General features: G+C 49.8%; 2 protein-coding genes across 2 annotated transcripts; one reads left to right on the top strand and one right to left on the bottom strand.

Moving 5' to 3' along the window:
- Positions 1 to 2,076: 2,076 nt before the first annotated feature.
- Positions 2,077 to 11,239, bottom strand: Chchd4 (coiled-coil-helix-coiled-coil-helix domain containing 4). Its single transcript, XM_032906097.1, has 3 exons — positions 11,033 to 11,239; positions 5,559 to 5,657; positions 2,077 to 3,124 (listed from the first exon to the last, which is right to left on the bottom strand). Exons 1-3 carry the CDS (start codon positions 11,052 to 11,054, stop codon positions 2,826 to 2,828), a joined length of 420 nt encoding a protein of 139 aa, XP_032761988.1. The 5' UTR covers positions 11,055 to 11,239; the 3' UTR covers positions 2,077 to 2,825.
- A 205-nt stretch (positions 11,240 to 11,444) lies between these two features.
- Tmem43 (transmembrane protein 43) lies at positions 11,445 to 26,497 on the top strand. Its single transcript, XM_032906095.1, has 12 exons — positions 11,445 to 11,606; positions 14,997 to 15,146; positions 15,991 to 16,125; positions 16,519 to 16,613; positions 17,394 to 17,443; positions 17,691 to 17,760; positions 18,372 to 18,442; positions 19,636 to 19,757; positions 19,966 to 20,040; positions 20,648 to 20,749; positions 23,180 to 23,297; positions 24,721 to 26,497. Exons 1-12 carry the CDS (start codon positions 11,595 to 11,597, stop codon positions 24,921 to 24,923), a joined length of 1,203 nt encoding a protein of 400 aa, XP_032761986.1. The 5' UTR covers positions 11,445 to 11,594; the 3' UTR covers positions 24,924 to 26,497.
- The last annotated feature ends 393 nt before the right edge of the window (positions 26,498 to 26,890 follow it).

The raw sequence follows: 26,890 nt of genomic DNA, 5'->3' as shown, positions 1-26,890 counted from the left end.
TTTTGGAGCCAGAGAGTTGCCTTAGTGGTTAAGATCATGTACTGCATGAACTGCATAGGACTAGAGCTCCATTCCTAACACCTATGTCAAGTGGCTTACAATCACTTGTTGGTAACTTCAGCTCCACGGATTCCAACACCCTTTCTGGCTTCCACAGGTAATGCACATAGACACACATAATTACAGATAACAATATTTATATATAGTCTATCAGTATAGCCTATTATCCATCATTCCTTTTGCTTTTAGATGTGTGTGCACCACTCCTACCTAGTTGCCCTGGCAGATGCAATGTGTCACACTATGGGTGTTCAGGTTTCTTGAACTCATAATGAATACTATCAGGCAAGTCTATACATCAATACCTTATGATCAAATTTTTACCTTTTTCTTTCTGTTTTATTGTTCCATGTGTGAAGTTGCATCCAGTGAAATCTAGATTGTCACAACTCTCAAATTTGGTCAGCTCCATCCACGGGTTGAACTCTCTAAACGCATAATTTTAAATTATTATCTTTGTTTTTGAAGCTGGAGAGACAGTTCAGTAGTTAAGAGGGCCCAGGTTTGATTTCTAGAACCCCCAGGGCAGGTCACCACTCTAACTCCAGTTGCAGGGTATCTGACACCCTTTTCTGTCCTCTGTAGGCACCAGGCATACACATGGTCCACAGTTATACAAAACACTCATTTACATAAAGATCTTTATTTTTAGATATGAGAACTTGCACATATGTGTGCTGTGTGCATGAAATGCCCAAAGAGGCCAGAATAGGGCATCAAACCCCTCAAGATTAGAGTTACAGGTGTGGGTGCTGGGAACTGAACCTAAGTCCTCTGCAAGAGCAAGCACTCTTAACCACTGAGCCATGTCACCAGCCCAAACTTCACAAAGTTCTGTGCTCTCGAGTTTCCAGGAGTGGTACCTGTCCCAGTGTGGTATGGCAGCATCCTGGTACTCAGGATGAAGTATGGGCTGGGCCACTTCTCACAAAGAGCTATGGCAGTAGGGGAAGCAATGCCACTGACTGGGAGTCTGTGGGGTAGCTTGGTGAGTGTTCCTTGGTTTTCAAGTTTAAATTACAAAGGGGTTGTGCCTTCCCTCTTATTTTTGCTTGCTCTAAGGCAAGGTCTGCATGGCCAGGAACTGAGAACCAAGGATGAACTGAGGCCAAAAGTGGCTCTAGAGTTTATAAGGAGCTGGCCAAGCCTGGAGAGGACTCTGTTGAAGGGCAGACCTGGGAAAGCCATACCTGGGAGCCCCCAGCAGACCTTGCAAGGACATCCTTATGGCTTCAAGGTTACCTTTATATAACATCAACTATGCACTCTGAACATCTGAGGCTTCAGCACAGCACAGCCTAAGAACTAAGCCAGTTACTTCAAGCCAAGGGATCCATAGATCCCTCCTCTTAAAGAGGACAATCTACCCTGCCCATATTCAATTGTCTTATCTGTAGAAGTGTTCAGAAGAAAGAGGAGCTTGCTCTGCACTCAACCCTTTTAAAGACTTAAGCTGGTTTGGCTTCATTTTTTGAGAACTGGTATCACTATGTAGCCTTGGCTGTCTTGAAACTCACTATATAGATAGATCAAGCTGATCTTGTAGTTTCAGAGAGCCACCTACCTGACTCCTCTGAGATTGAGGCATTTGCCACCATCAAACTGGTTTTACTGGTTATCTCTGAAGAGGGCTTTCAATAGGATTAAATCTATATAAAAATATTCAGGGCTGGAGAGCACTAACTGTTCAATTCTCAGCAACCACACAGTGGCTCACAACCACTTGTAATGGGACCTGACGACCTCTTCTGGTGTGTCTGAGAGTGACTGTACTCACATTATAAATAAATAAATCTTAAAAATAAAAATAAAATACTTGTAGCTTGGCATGCTATTTGGGAAGCTAATGCAGAAAGATTAAGGCCAACCTTGTCTCAAAATTACAAAAGGCTGGGATGTGGCTTCATGGTCGACTTCCTGCCTGGCACAAAAGTCCTCATACATGTTCAGTCTCCACCACCACAAGAGAGCTAACGACTTTCTAACTAGTTAAAGGGGGAAAAAAGCCATTCAAAATCAGATAGAAATTGTTTCTCTTTAATTGAGTACTTCATTCAGACATTCCTCTGTTGGCTTCTGCTTTGGAAGCAGCTAGGTCCCCACCTCAATATCACAACTGAGTGAACATGGGCCCCAAACCAGGGCTCTCAGAACAGGAAAACAATAAACTGCAAAGCCAGCCTCTCCTTTCACTTAGGAGGGACTGGGAGTCACAGAGTCCAATCCCACCCTGCAGCTATAGGCCCTGGAGCCTGGATTGCAAACACAGAAACATAGCTGTCAGGAACAAAGCAGCAGCCTCATCCTCCAGCTCCAGTACCTGACCACCAGCCTCTTCCAGTAGGGATGGACCTACTCTTAGGAGTTTTGGCATCTACTTACTTAATTTTCCCAAGAGGTGAAAAATCTACCAAAAGGAATACATACCGTGGACCAGAATAAATCAGCTTTCTCACGATAAACTTTCCTGAGTAACAATTTTTGGTTGCTGAGAAGCCTCAGCACATTATTTCAAAGTGGCAAAATCCAGGGCAATCACAGAGTACATCCAGGAGTGGCCTAACGTTTAAGGACAGGTTTATGCAGGACACAGGTGCACACACCCCCTTTTCTTCAGTGTATATGGCAAGTAGCCAAGACCCCTGATTATTAAAATAAGTTATTTTGTATATTACAGTGCACAGAGGGAAAGAACTTTCACAGAGGTGACCAAAAGGCATTGGATAGAAAGTCCCATGGTGAGTGGCAGCCAGGGCCTGAGGCCTTCAGGAGCTTGCCCCCTGTTCTTTGGCTGCAGAGGCCTTAGTGTCAGCCGTTTCCTCCACTGGCTCCACTGGCTTTGCCTCCTCTTCCTCCTCCTCATCTTGGGGATAGAGGTCTGGGTATTTCTGCATGCATTCCTGCATGGCCCGGAACTGGTCTATACAGTCTGATCCCTTGATATCCTCTGTGCTGTAGTGGAAGCAGGAAAAGGCAGACTTGAACTGCTCCCCACAGGGGCCGCTGGCCATTCCCCCAAGACATGGGCAATTCCAGTTAATGTCTCCATTAGGCAGTATCAACCCTGGAACAGAAAGATGAACAGGGAAAGATGAGAGGTATTCTCTTTGATCTCAAGCATGCAAAACCTGTTTAGTCCTTACTGTGTGGAGGCAACCCCTGTGACCTCTATGTGTATTCTGATCTATTTTCTAAGCCACCTCTCAGACCTAGAATCTGAACTCTGAGACTTAGATACCAGGAATCTTCTAAACCAAGTACTAATCTAATCCCCCAGGTCCTGCTCCATCCCTGAGTCCCTCACCATACTTCTGTGAGTACAGCCTAGAGACTAGTGCAAACATATGGATGTGAAAAGATCTTAAAAGCTGTTGTACAATGCAAAGCAAGTACTGTTAGACTAGTGGGGCTGTTTTCTTCCTATAAAAATAAGTCAAACATTAAGGCTAAGGTACAGGAGAGGTAGAGCAGGGCCAGGCATTCATGAGATCCTTGGTTCCATCCCCAACCTGTAAAAAAAAATCAATCAAAATTTTAAGTTGAGTGATTTATTATGAATGAGCTGGGAAGTCAAGCTGTAGACGGGTTTTGAGTAAAGACTACACTGACTTCCGTTGAGCACCTGCCTCCAGTGTTGAGGAGTCTTAGCACTACCAAAAGGAAGAAGGTCGGTACAAAGCTCACTGAAATGGATCCTTTACTCCAGCAGCAAGTACGGGAGAGGCTGCAGAGCTAGTGTCCAAAGTCCTAGGCTTAAGCCTGCCTCTCAACTGCAGCTCTGAAAGCTGCACTCATCAGCAAACCTGTCCCAACTGGTCCTTATTTACAGATGTCATATGGCTGGTGCTCCTGAGCAGGAAGCTCATCACCAGCACCACACCTCCAGAGTGAGGTCCTATGCACAAAGCTGTGTGACAGCTGAAGTGGTCCTTCTGACACTGTCTGCATGTTTCTGGGTCAGAGGCCAAGTCAGGACAGCAGCAGGACCCATCAGATCTCCAGAGCCCCAACACTACCCAGCTATTGCAACCTCTCAGAGACTCAATAAAATGCTAGCACTGTAGGTTCCAGCAAGAACCAATAGACAGCTTTCAAAAGAAGTAAGATTATCACTTAAAAAGCCCAGATGCTAATTGTCAAGGAACACACTATGACCCCAACCTGAACTACTGTTTTGAGACAGGGTCTGGCTGTACTGGAACCTTGAACTCCCAAGTGCTCTTGCAGAGGACCCAGGTTCCATTTCCAGTACTGATATGGTGGCTCACAACCATATGACTCCAGTCCCAGGGAAATCTTAACACTCTTTTCTGACCCTAGCAGGCACTTCATGCATGTGCAAGCAAAATATTCATACACATATAACAATAACAACAATAACGATGATGATGATGACGACGACAACAACAACAACAACGAAAGACAACTCAGGTCTACAGAAGTCCTTGTTTCCTTCTTCTCAGAGCCTAGCAGAGGACAGGGTACAATGCGAATGTGGACATACAACACACATCCACAAGATGGTAGCTTTAGCAGTTATGGTACAGCATAAGCAGATATACCCTGTCTGTCCACACAGAACATATGTAACATATGTGCAGCTAATGCAGACTCAAGGTAACAAAGGACTAGAACTGACAAAGAGTTCATTCTTCTTCATTAAGAAAGGCTGACTTGACTACAGCTATCACTTTCACAACACTAACACCCTGTGACATCTGACTTCCCTCTTCCCAACAGTATGCTAGGTATTCACCCTTAGCTTAGCAGTAGTTAAACAGGTGAAGGGTCCCACCTAGGAACTTGCATCTGCTTTAGATCAGGTCTGAAAGCCCTAACCACAAGCTGGTCCTCCAGGGCTGCCTGCTTTAAGCTCCTCAATTTCACTCACCGAGGCACTTGTTCTGAATTGAGTCTTGTTGACACTGTGGACTGGGAATGTTGCATACACCTACCCCACACAGACTGGAGGATTAACAAGCCCAACCCAAAGTTTATAGAGTGAATCCCGTGTCTAAGAGGCTACTGTTACATTTAGAGGTGAGCCTAGATGTGTGTGACAGTTATGAGTAGCTTTGCTGAGTCCTGCTCCAGGCAACTGGGATCTGTTAAGACACCTCACCAAACATGTGCTCATGAGAGCAGGACCAGCAGCCTGGCTGCTGCTCTCTTGCATGCAATTCAGCTGGCACACCTGGCAGGGCTTACCCCAATAACCTGACAGAGCAGAGAGTCCTGCCAGTCCTCACTTCAGGAATCCAGACAGCCTCCCAGTCACTCTTAGTCACCTCAGTACGGACACACAGAAGGAAAGAAGCAATGTTTTAGTAAGAAGGAACTATTGCCTGCTAGATGGCCACAATCCCAACCCTTAGGAGGGAGAGAAAGCAACCACAGAGCTGGACATTTGTCCATGGCCAAGGGAGACAAAGTGGGAAAGCAGTGTTTAGTACCAAGCCTCCCCAGGGTGTGTCTGTGGGTAGTCCCCCATCTCTCACCGTGCTCCTCATAGGGATCATTGGGGTCATCAGCCACCAGCTCAGCACTGCTAGGAGTTTCATGGTCTTCTTTGGTCACAAATATGATCCGATCCTTCCCTAGGGTTTGGAGCAGAGGAAAACAGATTCAGTGGGGGGAAGTGAAACACAGAACAGTCAATCTGAAGATGGTTTCCTATGTCTGTCTCCTACTGACTAAACGGCCCAGCAGCCAGGAGAGGCAGCTAGAATGAGAACAGTACTCAGATGGTGGGTGTTGGGGTAACCATTTTGTTTTGTTGTTGTTTTTGCTCCGCTGACATAATATTGGTATTGTCTTTTCTATGGCCCATCACCAGCGGCCTTATATTTATGAATACTTGTCCTTCCACACCTGCTCTGATACTTGAGTGCCAGACAGCCCTCTCTGCTTAGAGGCAATCTGGAATTATATCAGAGGTTGTCTTGCTGCTGATTGGTTGTAATGAGCTGAGGGCCAACAGCTAGGCAAGAAGTTGGGGTGGAACTTCTGAGAAAGAGAGGGATACTAGAAGAAGAAATCAGAAGAGGAAGATTCCATAGCAGACACAGACAGAGCAGAGAAAGGTACAGTAGTGGGCAAGCTAATTGTGTTAAGTTAGATGAACTGGCATGGGGGACTGCCTGAGCTTTAAACTGCTTCAGAAGCCTCCATGTTATTATTTACACAGCTATATTTGGCGCCCAACTTTTCCTCAGCATCCACAATGCACAGGGGCTCGTCTGTTTCCATGGTGTTACTTGGGGAAGACTTGGACTGATTCAATTCTAGATCCCTGTGGCAGCCACTTCCTCTACCCATTACTCCTGAAAGGAATAGCAGTGCCCTCTGTGCACAAGTGGTGACTCACAGGGGCTGGAACCTCCAAAGTCCCTCCGTTCACACACTCCTCCCCAGCACAGAGCATGACTGACATCTGACCTGAGCACTGAGCATAACAATAAAAGAAAGAAAGACCCACCAATCCCAGCCCAGGCCGAGGAAAAAGGAAAGGCCAATGTCTTTCTAACCCTCAGGAAAAGCAGAAAGACAATCCTGAGTTTTCTGACAGCTCACCCTGACCCCAAGGCACCTGGGATCACTTGACCCTCATCCAGAGGGCACATTGGAAAATCTTTTCAGGTATGAATGAATAAGCCTGCCTTTCATGAGTAGCCCTGAGTGAGGTTGCTACTGTGAAAGTTGAGGTCAGGCTGTCGATAGGTGACTCTTCGAAAGCTGCAAGCACTGTGTCCACTTCTCCCCTTACATTTAGGAAAGTTCAGTTCCAGGCATGTGATGGAAAAGTGAGGCAAAGTGTTGGGCCCATGATTAGGCTGGAATATCCAAGGAAGAGGCCTGGAGAAGGCAAGTGAGAGGTATGTCTAAAAGGTTACCTCAGTGAAAAGGACAGTTTAGGTGACAAGGTCTCATGCACTGGTGGACAGTAGCAATGGGTAGGTCTCAGTATATAGGACTAGCCCCAGTGCCCCTACTTGTGCTCTCTGCACTGAGGCAGTTTTGGTCTCAGCAACCAACAGTATGCCAGATTACTCCTCTTACAGCTGAAGAGAGCATCTGGACAAGACCGCTGGGTCATGTTAGAGTACCTAATGAACCTGGAGAGACTGGCCAGTTTCCAGGACCCCCAAAAGCAATTTGCATAACTGATGAGTGCTAAGTAAAATCGGCAGACATGAAGCTCTCAGCTCAACTCTGACAGTTGTGACCTGGACCCAAAGGGAAGGGGACAAACCTGGACAAGTTTCTGAAATACCTGGGGCAGTATGTGATATATCAGAGGCCAGACCTCACTCACCAAAGTGCAAACCCTATGGTATACCCACATGGCTCCTTAACTCCTGGACACTGACACCCAGTCAGGTTGGGATGAAGCAGTTTAGGACTCCTTTACATCTGTTAGCTCTCGCACCCACATAGGGGCAGTTTTTCTCTAATCTCCTTTTTTAAAAGGGGAAGCCCACAGGTACTAAGAAATAAACCTAAGAAAACAATAAGGCCAGAGCAAGGGTAGGACCTGTGCTTTGAAGGATCCTAAGTGTGTTCCTTTAAAAATACTGTGTACTGCTACACAGTACAGTGCTTTCTGGAATGTTTAAAAGCAGATGACAGGGGGCTGTGACTCTGGGCTACTATGTGCCCTAGATCCCATCTCTAGAATGGTAAAATGAAAAATAAGAGCAGATGCAAGAAGGGATACAAAAACCAATGCTGATTTACTTGCTTTACTCGTTGAGACAGGGTTTCTTATGTAACCCAGGCTGGTCTAAAACTATGATCCTTGCCTTGGCCTCTTGAGTTGATAGGATTATAGATGTGAACCACCACAACAGGCTTGAAGTAAGGGGTTTTGTTTTTAAAGATTTTCATTTATGTGATTTATGTGTATACTGTGTGTGAGGGTGCAGCTCCTGACATGTGTGCTAGGACCTAAATTCGGGTGGTAAAGACTAAGAGTTTGATATCTGAAGCTGGGTAGGTGGGTCTCTGTGAATTCAAGGACAGCCTGGTCTACAATGATGAGTTCTATTCTAGACAAGACTATACAGTGAGAACTTGACTCCAAATAGAAGCATAAAAGTTTAGTATTGGGCTAGAGAGATGGCTCAGTGACTGAGAGCAATTCTATGAGATCTCATGCCCTCTTATGACCACCTCAGGCATCAGGCACGTAATTGATACACATATATACAGTCATGCAAAACATTTATATACAAAAAATAAACTTTTTTTTAAAAAGGAAAAGATCTACTATGTCCATAAACTTTCAATACTTCCTGTTTGTATCAGGACTTCAGGGGGAAGCGAGTCAGAGCTGACTATAATACATGTCAAGTCATCTGGGGTCAGGACAGTTTAAAAAGGACTGGGGCCTCACTCAGCCCACCGAATGTTGGCTGAGTATGCTCACAAAACCCAAAGTTTGATCCCTGCACTAAATAAAGGAGGCACAGTAGCCCACACCTAGAGTCCCAACAGAGGTAGAGGCAGGATTAGGAACTTAAGGTCAAGTGAAGCCTGAAGTAAATAAAAGGTGGCTCTAAGAAGTCAGTGTTGATTCTCTCTTGGTCTGAAGACTGGGAAGGTTTTGAGGAAACAGCATCTGAAATGGTCTTCAAAGCCCTGGGCAACCCCTGCAGAACCTCGGTGTCTCAGTACAGTGCCTATTTTCTGTTTGTAATTATCTGTCCATCCAGGAATGCTTTAATGCCAACCTCTTTCTGTTCTGTAAAGATCCAAAGCGGCACCTCACTCACTGTTACATGCCAATAGCTAGCATATCACACAGCAATACAAAATGTTTGCTGAATGAACAGAAAAGGGCAGGCTGTGTATTACTAGGAGAAGAGTAAGGAACCATGTATGGCACTGACACCAATAGTATAAGGCCAGACTGAGGCTTCATCTACATGGTGGGACTCCCTAAATGCCAACCTGAGGTCTTTAACCTGGAGACTGACTAGATGTATGGACTGTTGACATAACTGTGTCCAGGCAACTGTTTGCCTAATTACAACAGAGGATAGGGGATGAGCTTGGGGTCATTCTATTAAATCCTGAGCACCCACTGTATACTAGGCCTTCTGCCATCTCTCAGCTCCGTGGGAGTGGATAATTTCAGTGTGTTTATGGAGACACAAAGTATCAAGGAAGACCTGGTGGCATTTGGGCTGGGATTTGTTTTGTTTTGTTTTTTGGAGACGGGCCTTCCCTGTAAAATAAATTTCAGGCTGTCCTGGAACTCATAGGCTGGTCTTAAACTCACAGGGCTCCACGTGCCTTCCAAGTGCTGGGATGAAAGGCATGCACCACCATGCCCACTTGGGCTGGTTCTTAAAGGATAAGGTAGCAATTCAAAGAGCTGGAGGGAGAAAGTACCTGACAAATGGCACAGCCAGAGGCACTGAGGAGCAAGCAGAAAACATGATACTAGAAAAACAACACAGTATGGTCACCTAAGGCCTTACATAGTAGTTTTGACTTGTTTTTGAGACAGGATCTCACTATGTAGCCCTGGCTGGCTTGGAACATGGTATTTATTTTATACTGGCCTTGAACTCACAGAGATTGTAGGTAGGGGCATGTGCCTTTAATCCCAGGATTTGGGAGGAAGGGAAGAATTTGAGTTTGGGGCACATAGTGAGACTGTCTGAAAACAACTAAACATACACACATACATATTATCTTTTGAACCAGAAAGAAAGGCTCTATGCTGCATTAGCAGCTGATGGACCCATCCTCCTTCCTGGAAAACCTGAGGTTTGTAAATCCATCAAGAGGTAGTAATGTTTACCTGCATAGTTTCGTTACCCCAAAGACTCCATCAACAACCTGCCAACTAGACTTGAAGGAAAACAAAAATCATGACAAGAATCGTCTGCCTAACAGTGCTGGAGACTTTTGTATGAGGAACACCAAGTGCTAACCAACAGAAACAGTCCTCAGGAGAGGTACTAGTCAATCGCAATGCTGGGAAGGAGGGGCTTCTATAGCAGACTAGGGTACAGGAAAAGGCAGTGCAGTGTAGACTGGAGCCTTCTAACTGAATGTATGGCCTTGGGTGGATTACTTCCTCCTTCATACTTCAGGTTCCCTAGACTTAAAAGTAAAGGAGCTTAGAATTCTGGGTGAACTATGTCTTTCTATAGCTTTGTATTCTCAAGAGTCCTCCCAACTCTTTCCTGCCTTGGGCACGTGCTTCATGAATACCAGAGTAAATGATGCCTGGTCTCTCAATTTACAAGAGTGGAAACTAGGGCCTGGAGGGTTTGGCAGCTCAAATATAAGGAGCCAGTTAGTGCTGGGGGCCTTAGAGCAGACTGGTCTGGATTCTTCTGGGCTCCTGTCTATGGGTAACAGGTAGAGGAAGTGAGTGATCCTCAACGTGGCTAGAAATGACGGAAGAAAGCAAGTCCTTTCGTATAGGCTCCAGTTTCATGACCTGATGTGGGCTCTTGGATCGAGTAACCTGTCCTAATTTACCGTTTGATAAAAATGTGGATAGTAAAAGAACCCGATATATAAAGACCGCTACGTGAAATTTAAAAGAGTGTCTAGTAAACAGGAGGAGTTCAATAAGTGCTCCTGCTAGTTAGTGGCACTTCAGCACACCCACTCAAGCTTATTTTCCGGGATAGCTAAAAAGCCTGAGCGGGAGAGAAACACGTGGTGAGTGCGAGGAGCGACGGTGGCTGATTCCTAACAGTCCCCGATTTCCAGCCAGATACAACATACTCCACACTAGCAGGGCCCACGTGAGGGCCTCCGAGGCCCGAGTTCGGGCTTCACCTTGACCTTGGACCAGCCTCGTTCCTCACTGAGCCTCTGCCTTTCTCATTTGGAAACCGCCGCGTGAGGCCCACTAATGGGCCCGCAGCCACTCGGTGGAAACCACTAGACCGCGTGTCTCTCGCAGGCCCGTGCCGGCCGGTCTCCATGGCAGCGCCCGACTCACCTTCCTGCCGGCAGTAGGACATGGTTGTTCTCAACGTTCCCAGCTCGCAGAGGGAGCGGGCGCGGCTACAGCGGCTACACCTTCGCGCTGTGACCTCCCTCGCCTCTTCTCAGGCCTGGCGGGTGGCACTGAGGCCCACACGGACCCGCCCCCTCCAGGCCTGCCCGCCGCGCGCCTGCCTCCGCTCGTCCTAAGCGCCAGCACCGCTTCTCAGTCGAAAATACATTGACCAGCAGCCGTTGCGCCCGCCAACTAGAGCCATACTACATTTCCCAGAAATCTTGCAGCGCGCACGCGCACCAGTGAAATATTGTGTTTTGTAATTTTGTGGTGAAAGCGTCCTACGTCCGACTACACTTCCCAGCAGTCCTTAAGACGCGCATGCGCAGACAACTTGAGGCATAGGCGGGGCCGTAACTCTTATACCGAGTCCCGCCAGGTCCTGGATTCCTCGAGGAGTCTTGCAGCTCTGTGGCAGACAGGACACCGTATTCTGCGTTCCGGTCGTCATCCCAATTCCTAGAGGAACAAAGCAATACGGCGGCAGCGAACCAGGCCCACCATGGCAGCGAACGTGAGTGCTTCCTGATCCCCGGGTTACACCATTATCTGGGTCGTTTTTTCCCTAGGTTTGCGCTGGGTCCTTCGGCCTTGCGACCCCAGTGGGTGCGGCTGCCCTCAGCTCCCTGAACTCGTCTATCTCGGGCTGCGCGTTTGTGGGACTCAGCTCTTAGTCGAATCCGCTCGTGCACGGCTGCTTCTTCCACTGCTAGTTTCTTTCTGGGCCCCTGGGGATATAAAACTTGTGGAACTGAAGGACCGCGGGAAAAGTGTCTGTCGGTGAGCAGATTAAAGTGATCCTGCCCAGGTGGAGCTGTCCAACAAAGGCTGCTTTGGTCTCCGCTCCCTAGGGGGTGTGTGCTCCTAGGCTGTGATGTAGCAGGACAAGCCTGGCTGGATGACCTGGAAAGGGAGGCTTTTCTCTACTGCTCGGTTCCTGGTGCACTGATTTGGGTAGAGACCCTGACTGAAGATAGTTGCCCCAGACCTCTGGCCATTTCCTACTGTGACTAGTCCTTAACTTTCCTAGTGAATCCTAACATTCATTCAACAAACGGAGCAAACCACCTACTAGGGGACTGGGTGTGGGAGAAGCTGGTGACTCATAAATGCCTCTGGTGAAAGCGCCTCTGAAACCAGCTCAGGAGCACTGCCAGCCCCAGTCACACCCTCTCTCCCTCCTTGGTAGAGTGTCATTGCAGCCATCTTTGGGCCTGTTACGCCCTCTTCCCAGGCCCCTCCTCTGTCCTGCAAACTTCTTGGCCTCCTACACCTCCTGGGAGATCAGAGTTTGTTTCACCCACTGTCCAAGCAATATCTGCTTGGCACATTGTCCGGCCCTAGAAGGGGAGGAGAACCAAAGGTTAGGAATGCTGCACTGGAACTAGAGGAGAAGGCAACCAGCAGGCCAGCCGGGCAAGAGTGGGCGGACCCCTTCTGATCCATATGTTCAACGTCAAATTTTACAGTTCCCCAGCAGAAGACACCTGCTTGGGGGCTTTTAGCCAGTTTGGCTTGCTATATCATCATCTGGGAAGGAGCAGATGAGGGCAGGCTTTGGAGGCAAATCCAGATTCTTTCACTCTTAACAAGCCTCTGGGTTTACCCTCATGGGATCAGTTACTTTGAAATTTGAGGGAGGTTGCTGGGCACAGAGCCTGGTACATGGGAGGTGCTTAATCCTTGAAAAAGTCACACTTAGAGGCTAGTACACACAGCCCTGGTGGGCAGAAGCCATCTTGGGTCTGACTCTCACACCAACAAACAGACACAATGGATATCTTCAGTAAGTGTGCCTTTGTCCATCCATTGTTACGTGACTTTCCCGGGAAGACATGAACATTCATCCATGTCAGGATAATCATAGACCAAAGGAGCAATTGCACCAACTCCATCTTGGTGAACCATCTTGGGCTTACTCGCAGGAGCATGGGTATTACCAAAGTCCCACGCCGGCACGGGTGACTGCCTCTGGAAGGCTGCCTAGATGGAGGTGTGTGCCCTCCCTTCCACTAGCCCTCTGCCTCCTGTATCCTCTGCACACTGCTGGGGGTGGGACACAGAGGGAAGTGAGAAGCCAGAATCCCAGGCAAGGTTATAAAGATCCTCTTCTACTCTTCCAGGGAATGTGCCGCATAATGTGAGGGCTTCATTTGGGCAATCTAAGCTATTCCGATATCAATATGACAGTGGCTCTGCCGTGCCTAGGGATGGTACCAGAGCATCCACGCAGTAGCTGAGACACCAGGCAGGGTAAGCAAGGGAATCTTAAGACAGTGAGTGGAACAAAAGCCCCTGAATTCAGTATAACAACTTTCCTGTCAGGTAGGTGTTGTCACCAGCAAGTGAGGAACCAGGACCAGAGAGGCGGAGCACATGTTGCCAGGCTCATATAGCAACAGCTGGGACTCCAACCCTGGTGTGCCAATTTCCAGGCCCAGTGTGTTCCCACCCATTGCTTCATTGCTTGTTGATTCTGAGCCGGGTGTGCTGGAAGTGGAACACGTTACTGTGGATACATAAGTGTGTATACATATACACACACATATACACACAGGTGCTATTTCCCACCTCACCTCTCTCCCAGCTGGAGGGACATCTTCCTGGTTTCCCTTAGGGGAGCCAGCAGGGATACAGGTCTCCTTTTCCATTGTTCAGCCTGAATTGCACTAATTGATGAAGAAGACAGTCTAGGGTAGAGGGCCCTCCCTGTATTGCACATCCACTCACTACTTACAAGGTGTTGAACCAGGCCGATAACCTAAACAGTGAGTCTGGATTTCTTCATCTGTGAAATGGGTAGTGGTAGCCTCTTTACCCTTGAGCCAGCCCATGATTGGCCTATAACAAGTGAGTATGTCATTTTGGGCATCTGCTGGCTTATGGCTGCCTTCTTGTCTGCAGCAGTTGTCTCCACTGAGTTTTATATGGTATTGTTCTGGATACCTTGGGTGTTCTCAGCAGGCCTGAGCCAGCAGTGGACAGCCACCAGAAGTGGCATTAGCTCTGCTCAAGGATTCTGTCTCAAATTCATCCTCTGATCCTGGGCAGGAAGGGGCCTGGCTCTCTGAGGTGCCTGCCAGGTGACCACTTTGTATCTCTGTGACTTCCATCTACACCTACAGTCTGGGTGGCAGCTCCAGTTTCAGTTGTGGAGAAATCTGATAATGTTCCTATTAGCCACAACTCCCACAGGTGCCTATGAGGCCCCAACATGGAGCCACCACTCCAAGCATTGGGTTTTCACCCCCACTTTACCCATGAGGACATGGAGGGCCCACAGCTAGTGGGTGGCAGAGCCAGGATTCAGGCTCAGTCCCTGTTCTTGGTGATGAGTACTAGACTTACTTCAGACAGTAACAAGCTGGGTGAAGCCTGCTCCACTGACCTGTGGCATGTGGCCTGTGGAAAGCTGCCTGGGCATGCCCGTCTGCTCTGTCTGCCCAGCCCTCCTCAGCTACAGCAGGCTACTGCTCCACACCATCACTCCACAGTCCTCTGCCGAGGATACCCTTTCACTGAGGCCTGCCTCTATGCCCTTCCTCCACGTAGCCTGTCTGATGTCCTAGCTGGAAGGCGCACCCTGCATTGAGTGCCTCCTTTCACTGCACACTCAGCACAGCCTCCTGGTAGTTCTTAGCCCCAAAAGGCCACCTACCACTCTCACAGAACAGCACAGTGCTCAAGAAACCCCGCCGTTACTTCTCACATTTAATTAAAAAATACATTTCTAGCTGCTTTGTAAAGTAGCCTATTGGTATCTTTAACATACACTAACTTATGGTCCAGAAATTCTATGTCAAAGGATAGTTATCTACCAATGTCTGTGGGGAAGAGAGTCTCTTCTGGGAATCTCCTTGGACACCAAAATCAAACCTCCTCAAACTGTCAATTCCCCCCTCAGTATTCCAGTACCGGCAGCAGGAAAGAACACGTCAAAGTGACATCTGACCCCCAGCCAGGCTTCCTGGAGCGGCTGAGTGAGACTTCCGGTGGGATGTTCGTGGGACTCGTGACCTTCTTGCTCTCCTTCTACTTAATTTTTACCAATGAGGTAAGATGCAGGGTGAGGATCCAATGACTGGGCTCTGAAGCAAAGGGCTTAGGTTTTACAGGAGGGAAAAGGGTGCTGAGGTAATCAGAAATACCTCAGTGTAAGCAAGAGGGGCAGTGAGTCGGTCGACACCCCTGAAAACCTGCTTTGGGCGTGGCTGCATTCACACTAGGTGACTGGAATCTCTGCCTTTTTATTGTGACAATTTTCTCAGGCAGCCCCTTCCCTTGTGGGAACAGATAAGGACCCCGCATTTCCAGTCTCACACTGAAGCGGTTTAGACTTAGAGAAAAAAGGAACCATGAATTTAACAGCCATCTCTCAGGTTCTTGGCTTAGGTCTCAGTCTTTAGAACCAGGACAGGACTCAGGCCCCACTGAACCTCACCACCTGTGAGGGGAGGGGAGTAATCAAGAGATGATGGAGAGGGTCTCCTGCCACCATAGGTTCTCCAGAGGTTGCAGCTAGATATCCCTTTTAGGCCAAGGCACCTAGGCACCTTTGAGTGAGCTAGCTGAAGTGTGTCAGCTAAGCTGAGAACACAGCTGGTGGGTTAGGCCTGGATCACATGATTTGGACAGTGGTTCAGATTGGCCTTCGTAAGCCACATGGATTGGGAGCCAGGGGAGTGGACGGCGGAGGGAAGCGGAGGTGTGGGACTAGTATAGGGCAGGGAGACACAGCTTTTCCCCAGCTTCATGCAGCTGGAGATTAGTGGGGTCTTCCTGGGAAAGGGATCCTGGGTTCTAGTCTCCACTCTGCAGTTGCTAGACTTCAACGTCTCCCACAGCAAGGAGCCAAACAGCACCTGAGCTGATGAAATCCCCTCTTCTGCTTCTGACAGGGCCGAGCACTGAAGACCGCCAACTTGCTTGCAGAGGGGCTGTCTCTGGTGGTGTCCCCTGACAGCATCCACAGTGTAGCTCCAGAGAATGAAGGGAGACTGGTACACATAATTGGGGCCCTGCGGACTTCCAAGGTAGGCTGGGTGACTGGGTGGCAGTTGCTAAATGCTGTGGCTTAGCACTGGGCCTCAGACACAGACCCCCTGTGGCTGTGTGTGGACAAGTCACTTCTCAGTCAGTCTCCCCTGTGCTAATGACAACAGTCACAGCCATGAGGGTGAGAGCATCTCAGATTACAGTTAGCACACAGACAGTCTGATGATAGTAGCTAGGCTGTTGTCTGAGCTCAGGTCATGGGCATTGTGTTGAGAGCTGACGTTGGCAGCCTCATGCTGGTCTCCCTCACTCACCCTCACTTCCGGTCTTGCCATCTTTGTCTCTCCTGCAGTCAGGTAGCTCTGGCCTGGGAACTCTGGACTGTTGTGAGCCTGGTCTTTACACTTTTATTTGTTTGATTCTTTTTGAAGCTCTTGTCTGACCCAAATTATGGCGTCCATCTACCAGCTGTGAAGCTACGACGGCATGTGGAGATGTACCAGTGGGTGGAGACAGAAGAGTCCAAGTGAGGAGCCGGGCGCCGAGGGCCTAGAGGGCGTGAAGAGCTCGGGTGTTAAATAAAGAGCAGTGACTTTCATGCAGATGCCATTGAACTCAATTCAAAGCATAGGGTCTGCCTGTCAGAAGTGTCAAACCCCAACATTAGTGCATGGTGACCTTTTATTCAATAAAAGGTAGCAATGATCTAGGGCAGAGTGGGCCAAACTTGAAAGAGCTCCTCAGCTTCCTCACCTAGGCATTCCAGGGTACACAGCTCAGTGGTGTCACTGGGATCAGTGTGACCCTCCCCTACCAGTCACTGCTTCACTTTTCCTGCATTGGTCCATCCTCTCCCAAAGAGTACAAGTTGCTTTTCAGTTAACTCATAGGCTATCAGAAGGCAAGGGCAGGCTCTCAGTGACCAGAGGGGGTCACTTGGAGCCAGGACTGGCCGCAGCCCCACTTGAACTACATGGCCAGTGGGAGGAAAGGGAAGTGAAGGGATGCTGGAGAAGGTCCCCTGCCACCCTAAGTTCTCCCAGAGGCTGTAGCTGGATAGCTCTTTGAGCCCAAGACCAGGTGCCTTTGGGTGAGCCAGCCTAGCTGAGAAAGCATCTCTCTTTAGGCAGGCCTTCTAGAGACAATACCTGCTCCAGGGAGGCTGGGGGCTGTCTGTTCCTGAGCCCACCAGGCTTCACTCCCTGTGGGCAGCTGGGCCTTGAGGCCATTTCTGCCCTGAGTCATTTAGAGAGCAGATGGCCTTGGGTACCTGAGTTGATTCCTGCTAACTGCCTTTTTTCTGCAGTGAGTACACGGAAGATGGACAGGTGAAGAAGGAGACAAAGTATTCCTACAGTGAGTCCCGGGCCTCCAGACCTCTGTACATCCCCAGGACATGTGGCCTCCATCGTAGTCTGTGCTGGCAGTGGTGGGCAGTACTGTGGGGGTGGGCAAGTGTGGAAGGCCACAGTACCCCAGTCTTCAGAGTCCTGCATGCCCAGCATCTAGGGAGGCCTGATCCCCAAGGGCCATGGGTGCTGGTAAGAGGATGCTGAGGCCACTCTTAACTGGTCTGAATTGTCCCTTCTTTCTCTTCATGCAGACACAGAGTGGAGGTCAGAAATCGTCAGTAGCAAAAACTTTGACCGAGAGATTGGCCACAAAAACCCCAGGTGAGAACTTGGCCTAGGTCTGAGTCCAGCCTTGCTTACCCTTGCTGGCTCCAGTCCCAGGTAATCTGAGTGATTGGTTGAGTTAACTCTGCCCCACAGGGTGGCAAACACAGGAGACATAAGTTTAACGAAGCCCTGTGTTGACTCCACATAGATCAAGGCCTGGTGAATGCTGACCCTCAAGTTAACACTGGTGACAGACTGAGGGGTCTCTGTGCACTGGAGTGTCTTGTTACTCTCAGCCCAGGTTGGGGGCTCTAGGGCGTAGTGGCATTTATTTGAGCCTTGAACTTACTCTAGGGCATGGGTGAGGACAGTGATATAACTCTTGGGCTTGGCTAGATCATATGCAGCCAGGGTCCAGGTTGTCCAGACGGAAGTGGTATGTGGTCATGGCTAATGGGCGGGGCCGGCTGGTGGGTCTGGGTAAGAGCATGAGCTTCTGGATAATGAGACAGAGTAGAGATGCTCATCCCGGAGAGGGAAATGGGAGCCCTGGGGACCGTACTATGCCTAGACTTGCTGGATCCCCTTCCTGGGTACATTACAACTCAAAGGTAAGCAGATCCCATCCTGGTGTCCCATTACTGATTGTCCCTGCTCTCCTACAGTGCCATGGCCGTGGAGTCTTTCACAGCGACTGCCCCCTTTGTCCAGATTGGCAGGTTTTTCCTGTCAGCAGGTGAGTCTCAGGCCTCTTGTAGAGGTGTCCACCCAAAGGCCTTTCAAAACCCCTTGGCCTTTTGCAGGGCTGAGGCCCTAGCACCCCGAGTGGGCCCACAGCCTATGATAGTTGATATCAGGGTCCAAATTGCCCCCGTCTCAGAATCATATTCTGGGCTGGGACCATAGGGAGGTGAGTCCTCGGGGGTAGAACTCTCACTCCAGCCAGTTCTTCTGAAGCCTAGACTGTTCTAGAAATTAGTCCAGGTAATTACATCCTCGTGTATGTCTATTTTGAGCAGATATTGCACCAGAGATCTGCTTTAGGCAGTTCTCAGCCAGGAGTTCAGACAAGGCCCTCCTCCCTCTGACCTCTGGCTCTACCTGTGAGCCCTGCCTGGCATTTAGCTTTGCCACAAGGAGGTGCAGCGCAACTTCCGTTGTGACTGTAAGGAGAAGCCCACTAAGTTTACTGTGGCAGCATGAGTCACAGTAATGGTGAGGCTGTATCTCTGGGCCTCACCTGGGAGGGTGACAGAGAGACCCTTGAGATCCACATAGCCAAGCTTGGCCTGGCTGCCCCAGCAGCTCTGCCACTCAGCTGGTGCCTAGGGTGGAGGAAACCCCAGCCTAGATGTGGATGGGTGTGCTCTGAGGAGGGGTGGCAGAAACCGAGCCACTCTCAGAACTGTAGCCAAGCTGGCTGAGCAGGAGAGGGCATGGGAAAGCTGTCCTGGAGTTAGTGATTAAGTTAAGCGGACTCTGACATGGGAGTTCTAGAAGAGGAGGAAGAGAAAAGGGCATTGCAGCTGGTGTGACACAGGCCTGCCATCCAGCACTTAGGAGCTGAGGCAGGAGGATAGCAAGTTTGAGGCTAACTTGGGCTACATAGTGAAAGCCTGTCACAAAACAAAGATCCCATGCATGACAGCGTAGGTTTGTCATCCCAGCACTTGAAGAGTGAAGGCAGTAAGGTCAAGAGTTCAAAGTCACCTTCAGGTTTATAACAAGTTTAGGGCCACCATGGGCTACATGAGACCCGCTACCTAAAAATGTCTCACTCCATCTGGGAAAGACAACTGAGCAAAAACTAGAGGGTGTAAGCTTTTGGCCCTGCTGTCTGGTGGCACCAAAGACAGGATCAGGCTGCAGAGCTAGCAGATCGGGGCTTCTGAGTGGAGTCCATGGGTTCTGAGCATTCTGCTTCCCTAGGCCTCATTGACAAGATTGACAACTTCAAGCCCCTGAGCCTGGCCAAGCTGGAGGACCCCCATGTGGACATCATTCGCCGAGGAGACTTTTTCTACCACAGTGAAAACCCTAAGTACCCGGAGGTACGCGGGCATGCGGGTGGCTCAGACAGCAGAGGCCATGGCTTAGAGTAGTAGAGTGTGCAGCGGCTGGACCCAGGCTGCGCTTGTTCAGTGAGACTGGAGACCAGGGGACAGGACAGTCAGGACGAAAGAGTGATCAGCAGCCAGGTGTTGGAGAGTTGATGGGATCACTCCTCACTAACTCTTCCCACTTCTCTTCCACCCTCAGGTTGGTGATGTTCGAGTCTCCTTTTCTTATGCGGGACTGAGCAGTGATGACCCTGACCTGGGCCCGGCTCACGTGGTAACTGCTTCCCAAGGGCTGACCCCAATCATAATCCCCTGGGCCCAAACAGCTTGGATGTGTCCTGACCACTTTGTGCCTCACTCATTTGCATAGGCATCAGACCTGCTCTTGGGCCCTTTCAGAGGTCTGTGTTCCCCACAGCACCTCCTGGACCCCAGGCTGGGAGCCACAGTCTTAGTGGAGCTAGTCCAGTTATGGCAGCTCCTTCTCACAGTCACAGTGCTTGGTCTTGGTTCTTCACAGTACCTACAGTGAGAACTCTGTACCACGACCTGACTTAGGAGGCAGACAGACACTCTTGGGGCCCAGGCAGCCATGGGGGAACAGTGATCCAGGTCTGGTCTGGTTGCTTGATGTGCATAGGCCTTGTTATTCCTCTAGTGCCCGCTGTGACCACCAGTCCTATCTATATGAACTCTCAGTCCAGGAGGCCATCAGGGCCTTTCCCGTGTAGATTTGCCCCAACATGGGCTTCATCCTAAGTGCTATCCTGTAGAAGCAAGCCCCAGATCTCCTCACCTCCTGGCTGGTATGGAGTCTGAGAGGTGGGCTATGAGGCTCTCAGGTCACTCCACTCAACTCTAATACTGACTTCTCTGATCAGGTTACCGTGATTGCCCGGCAGCGAGGTGACCAGTTAATCCCATATTCCACCAAGTCTGGGGACACCTTGCTGCTCCTGCACCATGGAGACTTCTCAGCTGAGGTGAATTGCAGCTGCCTGTGTGGGGACAGGCACACTCTGCCCTTCTTTCCAATGCTGTTTAAGAAGCCCCACTACTACTGGTCATGGCCGGTGCCATATGGCAAGGAGGGGAACTCGACAGCCGCTTCCTGCATGAGCAGGGCACTGAGGACAGGCACTGCCCTCTCAGGCTGTCAGTTTGTGTGTGGGGGGTAGAGGGATAGTGAGAAAGGTCAGGAAGTGGGGATAGGAGTGTGGGCAGCCATGCTCCAGCAATAGATAGTTTTTGTGCAGAGGTCTCAAAATGGACAGGTCCACCCTAGAATAATCAAGTCAGGCAGGAAAGGGTTCAATTTGTCAGTGGGCACCAGGAGGAGAAGAGGCCACTCTTCTTCCTTCACAGTCACCAATGCAGGTTTTGGGCTGCAGTATCAGGGCCATGTGAGTGAGGTGACCTCACCTACACACAGGTCCCACAGTCCACCGGGTTCGCCTTTTCCAGGTGTGTTTGGGAAAGGTCAGATCTTACCCAGTGCTGAGGTGGAGGGATGCTGACCCTTAGTTCTGTGCCAGACAGTGAGACTGTGTTGATCTCACTCTTGCTGATACAGCCAGAGGATCATCCCTGTGTGCATTAAGCAAACGTGGGGGTTTCAATCCAGAACAGACAGAAAAGGCCAAGGGTACAGCTGGCTTCAGAGCACAGCTGTGGCCCTTCTGCTGCTATTACTGGGTGCTCAGCTGCTCTCTGTCCTCCCTCCCAGCTATAGCCAGTGTGTCAGTGTCAGGGCACAAGCCGCTCCTTTTACCTGGCCAAGATAGGGTGTGGTTGGTCTGTGTTTGGGGAGCCTGGTTACCGGGCTCAGGGTGGGGCTACTGAGTCACCCTAGGGACAGCTCTAAAATTAGAAGTCCTTTTCTCTCTCCCAAGACTTTTTTTGCCCAGCCTTGGTTTCTAGCCTTCCCTGGCAGAGTCCCAGGAACTATCCTCCAGAAAGTGGTGGGTCGGATGTGTGGCTGAGGGGACCTGAGAGGGAAGGTTCAGCTGTAGACAAGCTGCTGGCAGGCACACGGAACTGAGAAGAAAGTGGGTCCCAAAGTCAGAAAGCTGGAACTCCAGAGTCTGGAGAGTTCAGGAGTCACAGGCTCCTGTCAAGTTCCCATTAGTCCTGGCACTGCTTCCCACCAGCTGCAAACCGTCCTCATCTGTGAAATAAATCATTTTTAAAATGATTTGAAACCATCATCATCCGCATCTCATGTGGGTAGCACAGGCATATCTGAATAGTTCTCAAGTTAACTGCCTTATGGTGAGGCCATGGGGTTTTATGACAACCTCACAGAGCCTCAGCTTCCTGTCTCCTTAAAACGGAGGAAGATTCCAGTCAGGTTAAGAGTGGGGTATTTCTTAGCCACCGGGCAGTGGCCGCTAAATGCTGAGACAGGTATTGTCCGTTGTGTGTTGTCTTAGAGTTGGACGGTCAGAGAACTGTTCAATCCACGGCTGGGAGAGACTCTCGGGAGAAATCGCATCTAAGCCAAGACTCAGGAGCAGAGTACAGAGCTGCTGAGTTGCTGTGGGCAGTCTGCACAGGGGTGAAGAGGACCTGGCTGCACCATAGGTGGCCCGGGCCCTGGTGGAGAGTCAGGGGGTTGGAGCTATGGCAGTTTCAGTATGAGAATGAGGTAAGGTGAGGAAACAGTGAGGTCAGCCAGGCAAGAGCCCGGTGTGGAACAGTGATGATGTAGATCACGGTAGACAGCAGGGAAATAGCTGACAGAGCTTGCTTCTCTGGTGAGGGGACCATGCTACACATGACCTCAGGTTGTGCCTCTGGATAGGTGGTAGGATTCTGTGCTGCCACAGAGAGGACGGAGGGTCGGGTTGGGCTGAGGCTCTGAGTCAGTGCTCAGCATTCCAGGAGGTGTGACAGTGTCCAGGAGGCAGTAGGAGCGGGGCAGTGTGTGTATAGTATTATGTTTCAGCTACATGCTCATGGGGTGTATGACAGGCCCAGGGCAGAGTTGATGAAGCAGCTAAAGGATGTCAGCATTTACAGGCAGGAAGAGAACCAGGGACAGCAATGGGAGCAGAAAGCACAGCCTACAGAGTAGGAGGGAGTCAGTTGGGGTCAGTGTTCTGGAAGCAGCAAACACTGGGGTTGAGGGCTAATGCTTCACCTAGGATCCCAGACTGCCCATTCAGAAAGATGGGAGGTGTCCACATATGGGATAGATGCAGTGGGAAGGATGGTGACCTTTTTCCAGGTGAGACCACGAGCTAAAGCCACAAAGATCTCAATTCCACATTCTTGAGCCAGATAGGCAGAGACTTAGGTGAGAGGTTTGTCTGTCTCTCAGTGCCCTGTATGGAAATGGCCAACAGCACCCACCAGGACCCACACTGCCGCTTGGTGACTGAGTCCTGACACCATTCCACCTTGTCCTACAGGAGGTGTTCCGTAGAGAACAGAAGAGCAATTCCATGAAGACATGGGGCCTGCGGGCAGCTGGATGGATGGCCATGTTTATGGGCCTCAACCTCATGACACGGATCCTCTACACCCTAGGTAGGTGTGGGAGGTGCAGGAGCCAGCCTTCCCTCCTGTAGCCATACTGCCTCCTGTAGCCCTGTGCTAGTCACATGGCCGTCAGTCACCCTTTCATACTAATGGGATCCTTGAGGAAAACGCAAACATCTGGCCTGTCTGTGACCCCTGTAAGTAGCTTAAAATGAAAGAGCAGAGAGAGCAGGTGTGAGGGATGGGGCACTCACATCCGTTGAGGGGTGGGGGGCTGGTCCAGTTTGCATGATCTGGCCTGCTCTGCTCATCCTTTACTCAGTAACTGAGCAGCCATGGGGAGGGGTTTAGCAGCCTGTGCTATGAACTGGATCTATACCTGAAATCCCTCAAGTCAGAGTCATGGATATCCCTGCCTAGGCTTCCTTTTCTTGCCCTACTTGGGGATTTCCTGTGTGGAAACACCCTCCGGAGCCAGACCAGGTTTGCAGCAGCCAGCACATCTGGAGCGTGGGGAAGGGATGCTTACTTGCCGAGTTTGGCATCAGAGAACCCAAGTTCAAGCCAACCTGGTTCAAGTCCTGGTGCCCAGGACGTGGAGTGTGCCAAGCTGACATTGTCCAGGCAGGAGGAGAGCCTGCTCAGGGAGACTTGAACCAAGGCCTCCGCCTCAGCATGTCCCCATCCAGCATTCTTGTGGTGCTAGCGGAAACCCTTTCCCCACTGATGTCTGTGGGCTGAGAGAGGTGTGGCTGGAGCACATCTGAGATTGGCAGTAACTGTTGGGGTTGAGGGGGACTTCCTCATTTACAGATGGGAAACTGAGGTCATCCATCCCACAGACTTCCCCTGGACATCTGAGGTTGTGCTCACAAATACCAGCCATCAGAATTTAAACTGAACTATCTTGGCCATGTGACTGAATCCCTCTGGCTCTCAGTATCCACCATGTTTGAAATGCCCTACCTGTGATCCTGGTTCTTCCATTGGAGGCCTGCTGGCACCTAGGGCAGATGTAGTGTGGAGGGATAATGCGAGCTGTGGCAGGACCCATGTAGCCTTCCCTGACCATCAGTAAATGTGACCTGCTGAACTCCAGGGACTTCCTATGCAAGGCATGGAGCCATGAGGATAGACAAGCCTGTCTCTGTAGGGTTGGCACAGTGACAGAGCTCAGGCTCTGACTGAACAGTGTAGACTGTCAGTCAGTATTGACTCTAGGAGAGAGGGTTTTATGGGTGTCTTTTCAGTGGCCTAAGCATGGACTTTGAAGATTCATACTCATACTTGGTTCTGGGCTGCACAGGAATAATATTGTGGTAGCTTGCTGAGACCCCCCACACCCACTCCCACCCCCTGGTACCTTAGGTATGTGTACTTACTGGTTTCCTCCTTCAAATGGCAGAGAGGAACAGTCTAGAGCAGGGAGCACAGTGTCCTCAGGGACTCATGGTCTTTCCTTTCCCCACAGTGGACTGGTTTCCTGTCTTCCGAGATCTCGTCAACATTGGCTTGAAAGCCTTTGCCTTCTGTGTGGCCACCTCACTGACACTGTTGACTGTGGCTGCTGGCTGGCTCTTCTACCGACCGCTGTGGGCTGCTCTACTCGGCTGCCTGGCTTTGGTGCCCATTATCATTGCACGGACCCGGGTGCCAACCAAAAAGCTGGAGTGAAGCCTGAGAGGCCAGGCTCCCTGTCACCTCTGCCCAGCTCTAGCTGGGGCAGGCATCTACACACCCCACTCTTTGAGGGGCCAGTGTCCACATCTGCATGTAGGGTTTGCTCTTCACCAGCTCATATCTTCTCCACTCCACTTCTTGCCAAAATGCAGCTTTGGTGGGCAGAAGCAGCGTGAGGTGGCAACCCAGCGAGTACTGTTCTGCTTACTGCCTTCCCTTCTCGGGCTGTCAGCTGATCTGCTGGTGAAGGGCTCAGCCTCCCTGCCCATCCCTCCTTGCTGGAACCAAGTGCCAGGACTGCCACAACCGCCAGCTACAACCGCAACCCCAGAAAACAGCCATCACTCTCCACTGCTGGCGACACCTCATCAGTAGGACACCCAGGCTTGGAGGAGTGCACCCCACGCCAGGTCTCTGGGTAGAACCTGATGTGGCCTAAAGTTAACACTGAAGATCTTGTCCCAAAGGTCTCTGTCACTGTGGCAGGACAGAGTGCTTCTGTATAAGCCCTCAGGCCTCTGGTTCTAGGGTCTATTGCTTCACTTCTCGTGTTTTCCTTCCCAAAAAGGATCGTGTGAACAGTTCACACTTGACAGTTGCTGTTACTGAAATTAACTCAGCAGGAATGGTGTTTCAGCGGGCGTGGCTTGCCTGGTTTTAGCTCCTGAGGCATGGGGAAGCTTCATTTTTGCTATGCTTTTGAACCAGTGTTAGGGGATGCACCATCATGCTGGGTTGGGACTGTGGAGGAACACATCCCCTTTGTCCTCTGCTATCAGACCATCTGTTCACTTGGAGGTCATTTTTATGTTGTAGTCAGTATTATAAGAAAAGGCTGGAAGCTTTTCTAAGTGACCTCCAGTCAACTGAAGCCAAGAATCAGGACTCAGGCTTCCTACAGGAGGCCCACGTCTGGCCCTTTTCTGTGGGAACGCTTTTGACCTTGACACTCCAGCCTCAAGTAGTTGCTGCAGGGTGGTTCTTTTTGCATTTAATGTCCATCACTGTCCTCATCCCAGATAAAATTCATCCATACCAATGGATAGAATTTCTAAGTTACCTTGCTACTATTACACCCTTTGAAAAGGATACTTAGCCCTGATGTTATCACAGAGCCTTGGTTTATCCTGTATCATTTCTGTTTGCAAACTGGTTGCTGTAGCAACAAGAGTGTTTGGTGGCTGACCAAGGTATCAGGCCTTCTGGCCCTAGTGACAGTTCCTTTCATGTCCTATGGCTTCTGTGCTTTCAGCTGGGTGAAATACAGCCAGAGACGGCTTACTGGGTTTAGGATGGAAATGATAATTCACTACTGTTCAGTGCACGCTGGAACAATCCCATCGAAACTCCCAAGATGGTTTGGGAAAATACAGTACAGTTAGTGATGCTTAAATACGCAACGCTTGGGATTCGGTCTGTGTAACATTTTTTTCTATGGTCTCTACCTGCCAGCTCAAAAGTTAGGAGAAAATTATGGAAGAGTAATTTGATGTCTTTGAGGAACCATGAGGTTTGTATTCTTTGTATTAAATTTTGAAATAAATTTCTACTTATCTTTTGGTATAGGATCTTGCCAGTAGTCTTTTGTTGTTCATTCTTTTAAGGACTCAGACCCATTCCAACCCCCTCGAAATGGTTTCAGTTCTTTCTGAAAGGGCAGCTCAATATTTGCCCTAAGTCTACTTTGTCTTGGCTTTACTTAAAGTAAGTGACTCATGCTTCATGAACCTTGAGAATGTGCTAGGAGCATGAGCTGAAAGCACTGTTTTTGAGTGGCACACAGATCATGTCTGTCTTACTGACTCATGGTGTTGGGCCAGCCTGCTGCATTTGTAAAATGGGGTCAGAGCCTGTCACCATACATGGGTGTGAAGAATAAATAAATTGTAGCCTAAGTACCTGAGGCATGGCGCCTCTGCCCATCTGAGGCACTGCCCGCTGTTCTCAAGCAGGCAAACTTT

The sequence above is a fragment of the Rattus rattus genome, chromosome 6, assembly GCF_011064425.1.
Source record: "Rattus rattus isolate New Zealand chromosome 6, Rrattus_CSIRO_v1, whole genome shotgun sequence".
NCBI lineage: Eukaryota > Metazoa > Chordata > Mammalia > Rodentia > Muridae > Rattus > Rattus rattus.
Note: the sequence above shows the minus strand (reverse complement) of the source record. Positions and strands in the feature narration are given on the sequence as shown.